Source organism: Biomphalaria glabrata, chromosome 5 (assembly GCF_947242115.1).
Source record: "Biomphalaria glabrata chromosome 5, xgBioGlab47.1, whole genome shotgun sequence".
Classification (NCBI taxonomy): domain Eukaryota; kingdom Metazoa; phylum Mollusca; class Gastropoda; family Planorbidae; genus Biomphalaria; species Biomphalaria glabrata.
Genome location: NC_074715.1, coordinates 16,796,905 through 16,809,394, shown reverse-complemented (window position 1 = coordinate 16,809,394; position 12,490 = coordinate 16,796,905). Strand labels below are relative to the sequence as shown.

At 34.5% G+C, this 12,490-nt stretch overlaps 1 protein-coding gene across 2 annotated transcripts; it reads right to left on the bottom strand.

The window, feature by feature from the left end:
- Positions 1 to 3,406: 3,406 nt before the first annotated feature.
- On the bottom strand, positions 3,407 to 12,179 carry LOC106064376 (uncharacterized). 2 transcript variants are annotated; one of them, XM_013222929.2, is made up of 3 exons: positions 12,048 to 12,179; positions 7,413 to 7,609; positions 3,407 to 3,592 (listed from the first exon to the last, which is right to left on the bottom strand). In XM_013222929.2, exons 2-3 carry the CDS (start codon positions 7,602 to 7,604, stop codon positions 3,497 to 3,499), a joined length of 288 nt encoding a protein of 95 aa, XP_013078383.1. In that variant the 5' UTR covers positions 7,605 to 7,609; positions 12,048 to 12,179; the 3' UTR covers positions 3,407 to 3,496. The 2 variants fall into 2 exon arrangements, with proteins under 2 accessions (XP_013078383.1, XP_013078381.1); XM_013222927.2 differs by lacking the exon at positions 12,048 to 12,179 and adding an exon at positions 11,743 to 11,869.
- Positions 12,180 to 12,490: the final 311 nt, after the last annotated feature.

Genomic DNA, 12,490 nt, shown 5'->3' with positions numbered 1-12,490 from the left:
ATTTTTTTTCCATTTGTTTTAAATGATTATTATTATTACTTTAGCTAGCTTGTTATTATTATTACATTTTTCAAATCTATAACAAGTTTTTAAAAAGCTTTCAGGTTTCATATTGTAACTGCGTAAGTACCAGAGTAACAGGTCTACTGACGTAAGTACTCGAGTAAAGGGCCTACTGACGTAAGTAGGCTGCTCGAGTAACAGACCTACTGACGTAAGTAGGCTACTCGAGTGACAGGCCTACTGACGTAAGTACTCGAGCAACAGGCCTACTGACGTAAGTACTCAAGTAACAAGCCTATTGACGTAAAGAGAAAAATCGTTGCTTAATGAGAGCGTCCCGAGTAGCCTCATTTTTTTTTTAGCGCCTGGTGTACCACACACTAAATTGTTCCTTTTTCTTCTTCTTCCTTATTCTCATTGTTATGTTGAAGCGGATGAACTGCTCAGTGGTTTCCAAATCGGCAGCTCCCCATATAGTTTTCTTTCTTTAGGGGTGTTTTAAGGCCAGTGTCTTGTTCGGGCCTCTTGATAAAGAATGAAGTTTTGAAGGATATGGTCAGCATTCTGACACTCCAAAAGGGCAGATTCCGCTAGTTCCAATTTTTAGCTTCCGGAACGTAGACTATGTTGTCTCATTCTGTTGTGTCCGGTTCTAAGGAGAAAGATTAGACGTTGGTCATGTCGGTATAGCTTATTATAGGCGTCCTGTCTTTCCTGTAATTCGGATGAGAGCTTGTCCATTTCTCGTTTATTCTATTGACTCTTAGTTTCTTCATCTCTTCTGGATAGAGTGCAATGTTCAATTGTGTATTTGTTCTCCCACACTTGAAAAGTGTATCAGCCTTCTCATTTTCTTTATAGTTTAAATATATGTGCTGGCATCCATTAAGTTATTCAGAGATACCGGAAATATAAGTCATACATGTAGTCCTACATTTCAAACTGCATCTTCATCGTTTTAATGTTAGCATTTGTTCGTCTTCTAACGTGGCTTGACTTTCAGTAGTCTAAATGTCGACGTGCCAGTTCATTCATTAACGACATTCCCTTGAAATTTAATAACTTAAATTGTTTTCGGCTCTTGTTTAATTTGCGCTTCTGTATTGATTTTGTTGCATTTGGACCCCACAACCATTTTCAATGACATTGTTCAAATGTAGTCTACCACATAAATGTAATTCTGACACAAGGGGAAATCCCTATTTCATACAACAAACAATAATTCAGGACGTCATTAAATGTAATCGACTTTGGATCATGTAGCTAACTTCCCCATTGGCCTATCTAGATGTAGAAGTTATGCCTATATTTCATCATCATTCCTTTGATTTCCTCGTGGAACATAAGGCCTCAGCAAAAACACGCCACTCTCCACGGTCTCTTGCTAGTTTTTTTTTATGGCTTCCCAGCTCTTTCCGGTCCTCTCGGCTTCCTCTAGTATACTGCGTTCGACTTTCCCTGCACAGCTTTCATAAGTCTCCTTTGTGGAGCTCTACTCTCGCCTCTGTTTAGTATTTGTGTTTTTGCTCTGGTTTCTATAACACTATTATTTCCGTGGACAGGTTGTTAGCCTATCACACAACCCCTATGTCCCGGGGAAGGGGATGCACCTTTTGTCTGGCCTCTTTCCTAACAGACCTGTCCGGCTTGGTAGTACCAGCCAGGAGTGATGAGCTCCCGCCGGTATAGCTCTGAGGGTCATTGAGGCACTCAAGCTGCCACATCACGGCAAGGTATGTGTATCAGGTGACAGCTATATTTAGACCTTTTAAATAATAATCGCCACTGTTTTACTTATGCAACATAATTTAACCCATTAGCTCTAATGGACTTTTGATCCTGTTGCTAACTTTCCCATTTGTACTGGTGACCCTATAAATTGATCTGGAACTTTTAAAAACTATGCATTTGTTTTTCTTATGCTACATAATATAATTTGTAAATCCGCGATATTAATTTTACCAGTGTAGGCGCCCCCCCCCCCCCCCCCGAGCTAATTCAGGCAATCTGGAACTTTTCTAGTAATAACTCAGAGCTCAAGATATTTAATCATTTTATGTCTAACCTCATCTTATCCTGGAAAAAAACACCACTTTTCAAAGCAATCTTAATGTACATTTAAAATAAGTTTTTAAACTTTGACTAAGTGGGAGGCACTTCACTGAAAGTTAGTAACCCTAATACGTTTTTAGCACAGCCCTATATCTAACTATCTATCTATCTATATATATATAGGCCCTATGTCTATTTTAGTAGCTTAAAAGCTAAATCCTCTTTAATCTTTCAATGGCAAGCCCGTCCTTTCTTTTATGTTGTCCTTCCATTGCTTTCTGTCTGTCTGCCTCTTCTTTTCCTGGCACTGTTCCCTGAAGGAAGGTCTTTGCGAGCCCTGAAGATCTTGTAATATGGCCATATAATTTAAGCTTGTTTTTTTTTACAACTCATTGAAAGAGGTTCTAAACAAGGCAAAAGACAGGGAGGAATGGAGAAAGAAGGTCGACAAGTCTTGCTTGGTGCCCCAACCTGGTCCAACAGACTCAGTCAGTCATTGGCCTCCTTCAGTCATGAAACAACTATGGTTCATCTCGAACACTTTTTCATATTACTCTGGAGCCCTATTTTGGAGAGACACTCCCGTCCACATATAAGGCATGTCATTGTCAATGTGGCTTTCGCTTTGGTGGAGGAGCTGGCCATTTTCCGTGTGGCACGCTTTTCTTAAAAAATGGAGGCCCATGTTTTCTCCCTGTCTAAAGCTTTCTTAGTCACCGTCTCTCTCCAACTAGTGCGGTCTAAGGCTATGTCTTCCCAAATGGTCAGTATCAATGTTCACTGATTTTAAATCCCTTTTTACGCTTATCATTCATCAGCTATGCTGGGCAGGGCACCTTTACTGCATGGAAGATGAATGTATGCCAAAGGCTATCTTTTTTTGTGGAGCTTAATGGAAGATGATGTAAAAGAGGTACCCCAAATATGCTTTAAATACCAACCCAGGAGCCGGCTTGCTCTAACTGGCTTTAATAAAAGCACTTGGCAGCTTCCGAAAGAGACAGCTGGAGATCTTTTAAAAAGGCAGAGGAATACACATTTGAGACCAAAAGAAAATCTACTTCTGAGGACAGGCATTGACTGTGAAGAGAACTAAAATTGACCAGCAGCAGACAAAAGTTGTGTCTGCTCTTGCTGTGGCAAAATATATAAATCATAGCTAAGACTGCACAGACACCTGAAATACTCTTCCAAAATCTTTGGAGAAAAGCCTATATATTAATATATTTTTAAAAATTACATTTAACAGTTATTACAGAAGATAGCAATTATTTAACTAACTTTTAAATTAAAGTATGAAACTTTTAATTACATTTGTAGGTATCATAATTTTAAAAAATCAATACAAATATTTAAACAAAAGCCTTTTATTTGTTTAAAAATAAGCTCTAAATATCATTTTTTTCTGTACAAATTTTAACACATTGAAAGATACACATCTCTAGTATCCTCTTTCAGGAATATCTTTTGCCAGGGGTTCAATGGGTGGTCTTTTTTGTCTCTTCCTCTCTGCATTCATTATTTTAACACGCTCCAACTGAAAAAAAAAATCAATGCTAGTACATTCTATTGTTTGTGAGAAACTAAACATAATAAAGCCACATATTGCAGAATATTTATACCAGTAGTCTAAATGTTATATTTGTTGATATTATTTATTAAATATATCTTTTTAAATTAAAGAAAAATAAAATTTTCACCGTTTAAAAATGGAATATTCATAACCATTAGTTACAATGACTAATTTAATGTTTCAAGATTTACAAATTTAAGTAAAATAATATTTCCCAAAAGAGCAGTTCGATGGAAATAGCAATTGAACTAGTAATGCAACAAAAATATGTTACATCACTTTAGAATATAACACCACATTAGAATAGACAACCATCATGTTTTTGTTATAAGTTATTTTTATCCAAAAAAATTCTGTTTACATTAATAAAAATATGATTTTAAAATCATACTACACAATTCGAAAGTAAAAAAATACATCTGAATCTGAGAGAAAAACTATTTTAAAAATTTGTGTTTTATTTGTAGTTATTTGACACATCATTTTTCCAATTTAGTTTTTAAAACTACTCCTGTCCAAGATAGCTACTGGTGCACTCTAAAAGTTCCATCTAATCATAAGAATAATAATAAAAAGATACTATTAGTATATTTAACATTTCTCACTATCCATGCTCTCTGCAAAATGCACCACACGACACAACCAATTCAAAGAACTCGGGGCTCCAAAGTAACGTAACACTTTAATGTCGAATAAATCACAGCCAATTTATTGGCAACAATGAAACACTGACTTTACAAAACCTTCATCGCAACTCTGTAACGCTTTCTCAAACACCACTAACTCTCCATCTCTTCCTGGACTTGTACTCAATTCTCTGTTCCGGACTGACTTCACACTGTGCTGGTTCTTGTACTTGTGAAATAGCGAGGTAACTTGAAGTGACTTGACTTTGACACCATTGCACTTATATAGGGTCCATCTAGGCCTTCTAGTTCTGGTTGATCACATGACTACATTCAACTTGACTTGCCTGAGTACTATTCACAACACAGATCATTGACTGCTCATCTAGTGCTGGCCTGGGGCGATTTGTGTGGGCTAAAAGTACACACAGCACTATCCCATCTGTGTCATCACCAGGTTTATAACATTATTACAAATTACAAATATAATACAAATAAGTTATTGTAAAGTGGCATCAGTATGACCTCAGAGCTATCTAAATATATAATTCTCTTCATGGCTCAAGAGTTTGGACACCAAGTAACGGAAAGATCACAATTTATTTTTGCAAATCGGACGGACTAGAGTTACCCCACATAATTTTAGAGGCAAAAAAAAAGGGGGGGGGGGAGAACAAGTAGTATTCACCTGTCACTAAATAGCTGGGCCGGACTTAACCGTTGTGACCAAGACGTCATGTAAAGAGAACAAGTAATCTACTCTGTATTCACCCATCACTAAATAGCAGGGCCGGACTTAACCATTGTGGGGTCCAATGCGAAACAGATTTCGCAGGGTCAAGTTTGGGTAGGGATACGGATAATACATGAAAATTAATAGTTTGTATTAGAAAATAAATTTGTCTTTGCATTTTATTCATTCTTTACTACGTACAGAATTACTTTAGCCTTGCCTTGTGTGTGGCAAAATCATACAGTATATCATAAAAATTATATTTCCTACATAGATCACGCTCAATAGCAAGAATTATCAAATGTTTCAATCTATCTACGAGAAATGTTGACCTCAAGTAAATTCTTCATTAGTTTAAGGCGTGAGTAGCTACTTTCACTAGATTCCACAATAACTGGTATTGCATAATGCCATTTTTTTTAGTGCCCATAGGATTGGTGTTTTCCATATTGAATGACAATTTTTGTCCATATATTTCAGGATATTTGTATGAGTTTTCATATGATTTTAAATAATTTCCGGATGTTTCCAGGATTTATTCGTATATTTTGCTATTTCAGGAGATTTCCAGGAGCTCCTGGTAAATCAGGAGGCCACGGGAAATCTGTTATAAGTTATAAAATGGTTTAACTTAATCATTTATACACCTAGAATTAGCGCGGATCCTATGAAAGTTTGAGGCACACTGCGGACGCATAGGTTGCAGTGGCCTAAGGCCTGCCCTACAAAATAGCGGTGTATGCTACGCCGCAGGTCGACTAGTAACATATATTAGTAACAATCAATAAAATGGGAGTTCAAATGTTATGTATTTTATATTTTATACATTTTATAATGGCTTATATGAATAAATTATTAACAATTAGGATTTTTTTTTAAAGCTATTTTTCTTTTAGTAATTTAAAATCAATTAGGTATTGGTAATTAAATAATGTTGATCCATGATTCAAAATCCAGCAGGTCAGTTCTATGTGTTCAAAGCTTACATTTTTTAAAATATTGGAAATCATCCAAATCTGTTCCTTATTTTCATGGACAGTATTAATTATAAAAACATTTCATAAAACGAAAGTATGTGAACTCCTTATTCCAAACAAAAGGAAAAAAAAAAAGATTAAAATGTAAACTGTTTCAATAAATGAGTGTCTAAGAGTTGGTTTAAGTCATTTGGGTAAGTGAGTGTGTGTGTTTAAGAAGTTTTTAAGTTTGTTTAGGGAGAAAATCTTCTCATGGATCTCTGATACCTGAGATTTAGCCAGGCAGAGTAGACAGCTAAAGGGTTAGGAACACAGTGAGAAAATGCACAGTGAAATTACAGCAATGACACTATAATTTATAGGATGTAGGGTAAGAACTAGGGTATTTCAAAATAGATAAGACAGTTAGGCATGATGAGATAAACCTATGAAGGTGACATCTCATAGAACATACATAAAAAAAACAGTTTCAATAGACTAGACATACATTATCGGGGAGTGCTTATTAGTAATGGAGATTCACTACATTGACTCCAGGGGCATGTGGCAGATATAAAAGTAAGAGTCTGGATCTAGATAAGCAGCATATAGTAAGTGGTTAGTGAAGACACACGGTAAGACAACAAACCATTGATAGGGCTAAGACTAGACAGCAAATTGATAATTGTTGATTACTACCAATGTGTTTTATTTAGTAACTTTAGTAATGCAGTTAGCAAAAGTACTGAATTTGAGTGATCATATAGAGTGATAAAAAGTTAAGGAAATGATTAGCAACAGTAGACAATAGACACAACAGGCAATGTGAGTAGCAGCACTGATTGAGACATTAGGCCACAGTGATCCAAGCAGAATCAGTGCTATTTATCCAGCCAATTGATACAAATTATAAAATAATAAAATTTATGATCAAAATAAAACTTACAAATTTATAATCCTTAATTATCTATAATTCTTTTATTTTAATGTATAAGTCATATTAGCATAAATGTTTCTTTTCCTTAGTAGTTTAAAAACAGTGAAAAAAAAAAAGCAATTGTGAGCAGTGATGTTTTTCTAAGGTAAGATGTTGACAATGTGTTTTATAGAACAGCTCACAGGTCATGAAAAAACAAAAGTTACACAGGCTCTATTTAACATTTTGAATTAACAAATGGCATGATTTTTTTCCCACTATGTGATGTATATAATAAATATATTTGAAGAAAAAAAAAGCTAATTCACATTTTTCTTGTGTGTTGAGATAACTAACAAAAACTAAATAATCTGAAATATTTTTTTAAATGTTATAAATATTTCAGGCAAAAGGTCCTATAATAGAAAAGTTTTATACATCTGAATAACACTTATAAACTCTAGCAGGACTTTTGCAATAGTGAAAAAAAACAGTAATGAATCATGCCTTGTAAATGTAAGATGATAACTGTTTTAAACATTTTTTTTCCTACCTGTTTTCCTTTCCTAAGACATTCATGAAAGTCTGCCAGTTCATTCTTACACTCATATTTAGCTTTCTCCATACCAGTTCTACTGGCACATCTCATAAAATCCATGTACTGATTCCCACAGGGTCCACCTTGAGTATTTTCCCAGTTTAATTGTAGCTTGGTAATTGGTGTGTAGATAACTGGCAGAGACATTCTTGCTAGAAATGAAGAGGATCATGGGTAAAAAGTTACAGTAAAGAAAAGCAATGACTATTTTTAACAATAATTAAGTGGATAAAATCTTTCTCCATACAGTTCTACTGACACATCTCATAATATACATATATATATTAGGGGTGCACCAGATAGTACTTTTTAATATCCGTCCGGAGCCGGATATGACCGGATAGTAAAATTTGATATTCGGCCGGGGCCGGAGCCGAATACCTAAGTGTCTTGTAAATAGCTTGTATTGCTGAGCATTTTACGAAACTGTTAAATAACATACCTATATTGGTTGGTTTTATTTTTTTTCTTTTATATACCTTATTGTTTTAAACTCTGTTACTGATTGATTTATTCAAGCTTAACAGTATTTATAAACAAAAATTAATCTGTGTAGCATGTACGAGGCCACCAACCATAAAGGCTGTGTGTTGGAGGGTCAATGTAAAATATATTAGTATATATTTAACTAGTTACTAATGTAAATCTCTCATCTGGCTTGTATGGTGGTTGGATGTATGTGTTCAAGAATTTCTGACCAACAACTGGTCATCAGACTTGTAATTTTAAGTCCAAAGACTGCTTCTGGTTCTGGCTTCAAGGGATTAATACTGATAGCTGTTAGTTAATAGTTGGAATTTGAAGCGTAGTAGGTCATATATTTATTAATTCATTTGCGACAAACGATATTTTATTAACAGCAGGAACATCTATTATACCTACTCATAGCCTGAGCCTTAAATGTTGCAAAGCATAGATTTAATTGTAGTCTGTAGGCCTATTATTGGTATCTATGTTTAGATCTACTGTTATATAGATCTAAGAAAATCAGGAAAATCAACTATAGAAGAAAGAAAAAACTCATTCACACCCTCCGTACCAAAAAAAAACAACATAAATAGACTCTGTGTTCGACTGATAATAACAATCTGGTCAGATAGACTTAGTGAGCCTACACATGTAGTCCTAGTGTAGTGTGTTTGATGATGGTGTTGACCATCACGCGTTTTTGTTCTTGGGCATACGCAACAGTGTTTAGTGTGCAGGCGAAAAAGGATAACACATTGGCATGGCCAGTCAAGCATATAGATAAATTATATCTGTACCGTAGTTACAGAGGTCAAGTGTTTCTTAATATTCCAGCATATTTTTTCTTTGTTTGCTAGATCTAATTGTGGTGTTTTAGATCAATTTATTTTCTGCGATGTTAAATTTTACTGTAAGGTTTTCCTTAATATATTAAGTCAATAGATTAAAACAATGATATTAGTTTTCTTTCTAAAAGTTTTAATACAAGGGGAAAAAATACATACACTCACACATGCACATATTTGTTTTATTTTATTGTGCGACGAACGTGTGTTCAGTGCCCTAAATGACTTTTCTCTCCAAGTAAACAAACTTAGTCTCATCATCTAGTCACCTCTAGACAGTGTCAATATTTCTCAACAATCTGCGTTAATCCATTCTGGCTTAAGAATGGTCAATGTCTATCAATACATTATCATGGATTAAACAAATAAGAAGTTCGGGGTGTTGAGTCTCTTGAGCCCTCCCTTTAAAGATACCCCTGGTCAGTGTCTGTTTGGCTTGTAGTCCAGCCTCCTAATTGAGACTTAAAGTAAACAAACTTATTGTCCCGGCCAATAGTATAAAAGGTGTGGCTTGTGGCCCAGACCATTGATTGACAACCTATATTATAATAAACAAACTCATACCAGATTAACCTTATAGAGATTTGGCTTGTAGTCCCGCCCTTAATAAAAATTCTTCTCCAAGTAAACAAACCCAGTTCCCTCATAAGATGTGACCTCTAGAAAGTGTCAACACGTTGACATCTGGCTTAATGTGGTCAGCTGCCTATCTGTGAACACAATGTTATGGACTAAACAAACAAAAGGAGGTGGGGGTTGGTCATCTCTACCTCTGGAGATATATCCGCACATCTAGACAATCAGCTTGACTTAGTTAAGAAATATTACATGGTTACTAGACCACTCAAAGGTCAAGACAAGCTTTTAAAGTGTGCCAGACATCGCTGCTACGTATGTAATACGAATTTATAATGTAAAGTCTAGTCCATCCCCAATATCAAACCTAGTTCCCTCGTGTGACCTTTAGAGAGTGCTTACGTCCATCGTATCTGACTTGGGTTCACCTGTCAATCAATGAACTCAATGTGATGGGCTAAACAAATAAAAGGGGGGAGGGAGATGTTCATCTAGAAATATACCTGGTCACCTTAGAGGTGTGGCTGTGGTAGTCCAGCCCCCCCCCCCCCCCCAATAAAGATTAACTACTAAGTAAACAAACTCAGTTCCCTCGAAAGGTGTGACCACTAGAGAGTGTCAATACGCTGACATTAAACATACGTCCATCGTATTTAACTTGTGGTCACCTGCCTATAAAAAAACAACAACTCAATGTGATGGACTAAAGGGGTTGGAGTTGTTCATCTCTACCTCTGGAGATATACCCGCACAGCTAGACAGACGTCTGGTCAGCATGACTTAGTCAAGGAATGTAGCATTTTAACATGTTAACTAACTTACTCAAAGGTCAAGACAAATTGAAAAAAGTGCCAGCCATTGCTGCTCTGTATGTAAAGCGCATTTATGATGTAAAGTTTCATCTCTATTTATATTAGGTTATTAACATGCCTTGTCTTTATAATAAACGATGTTTGGTGCATATTCATAATGGCTCTATTTTTAAGCACATTATTTTGTTTTCATATAAGCATTAATACATTCTATAACAGACAGTAATGGAACGAGGTCCACTTTATGCATATTAAATAGGTGTATTTTTTACTATCCGGTTTACTATCCGGTAGTGATATCCGACCGGAGCCGAATAGCACCGGATAGTAAAAAATGCTGGATATTCGGCAGAAGCCGGAGCCGGAGGGACTATCCGGTGCACCCCTAATATATATATATATATGCATTATGTATATACACATAAACATATATATTATATGCAAGGTATGAAATCCAACATACTACACAATGCACAATGCCTCTAGAGTCTAGAGAAATTTTTAATAAACATATAGACTCTAGATCTATCTAGATAGACTATGACTTATTCATAAGAGTCTATATATTTTAACAGTGAAGATAACCACAATGACTAATGTAGAAGTCATAATATAATTTATATATTTACATAAGTAGTTGTTTTTCTTAAACATGATTTTTGCTCCTTCCTTTATCTAGATCAACATTTCTATCACCTTCATTGCTTCAAATCTCTATAGAATCTAGATAAGTACTATCAGTGGTCTGAACTGGATCTATTTTATGGATATAGCTACTCAATGATACAAAATATAGGTATGGGAAGGCTTATTATTATATATATTACATTAATTAAATATTATTATACTAGGAGTGAAATTCTAGCAAATATTATTATTATAGTTAAGTTATTATACTAATATAGCATTAATCCCCATTATCTTATCAATAAAATCTAGATTAGAATTGATAACATCTAGATTCTAGAATCTAGTAAATCATGTCTAAATCTAGATCTAACTTATTTACTATTAGTTAGTATTAGTATTAGATTGTTATATCTACTAGACCACAAGATAGATGATAGATCATATAATAGATTTAATAGATTATAGAATATGATATTGATAGAGCTATAGAAGATACAATTACTAGAATAATATTTATATATTATCATTAATTAATCACAGATAATCATAATAATAATAGATCTAAATCTAAATATTATATTCATATTCTAGTACTTTAACTTTGTGTGTCTTTAGTCACTTTAGAGTCTCTAGTCACTCTAACTCTAGACAGTCTAGAGTAGCCTCTAGAAAAGTAGAATACATCAATATTAAGTCTACTAACTAACTACTAACTATTAATATTAAAGAAATTAAAGTAGATCTAGACTATAATATATAATAGATCTATTCTCTACAGACACTGCAACAGCACAGTACAGCTGACACTTGAGTCAGTGATTATCCTGATACTGAGATACTATACTAGATCTAGTCTATAAGTATAATATTATTATTATTAATAATAATAATTATTTGTAGTATACTGATAATAATGATAATCAAATCACAAAAGGTTTTGAAAAACAATCTGACTCAGACTGGACCAAGTTGTCATCAAGACCAAGTCACTGTGACTGTCTACAGTCTAAGTCTTGGACTCGACTCTTCGAGTCAGACTCTTGCCTCTACTGTAACTCTTGCACTCTTGGCCTTGGTCATGGTCGGACTTGAAAAAGCCGAGCCCGAACGAAAAAGACCAAGACAAAGTGAAAGTGATCAGTGAAAAGCAGCAATTTAGACAATTCGATCTCAATCTTGCTAATCTTTTTTTTTTCATATATAGCTAGATCTAGATTATAGTCTAACAAAAATTAAATCTACATTACAAAAATTATTACATTTTCAAGTCTACCAAAAAAAAGGTAAACAAGAAGGTCAAGTGAAACTCTAAAATAAGAGCTATGGATTATGTTTTCTTGAACTAACAAAAAGTTTTTGTTTTTGGAAACGATTCAATACAGCAAAACAATATTTGTAATTTTTAATTTTTTTTTTCCGTGGGCAAAAAATATCTAGATTTATCTTATCTTATCTTATATAATACAGACGTTACTTCAAAAAAAGAAGGGGCTATATAGCCCCTATACCAAGAATTCTAGATCTAAATAAAATGAACAATTTTGAATAATTTTTTAAAAATTTTTATTTTACAAAACCTTATTGTAAAAAAAAAAAAACAAAAAAAAAAACGCACAGGGCAGGCCGCATCAACCTTTGCTAGACTCCGATCCGACCAAGAGTTTGAGAAAACCAGAAATTCACAACAGCGACCAAAATGGAG

Coding starts and splice junctions, on each gene's coding strand:
- LOC106064376 (XM_013222927.2), bottom strand. CDS start 11,764: ATGACAACTTGGTCCAGTCTGA. Junction 7,610..11,742: donor GACAACTTGGTCCAGTCTGA/GTCAGATTGTTT, acceptor CTTCATTTCTAG/CAAGAATGTCTCTGCCAGTT. Junction 3,593..7,412: donor GTCTTAGGAAAGGAAAACAG/GTAGGAAAAAAA, acceptor TTTTTTTTTCAG/TTGGAGCGTGTTAAAATAAT.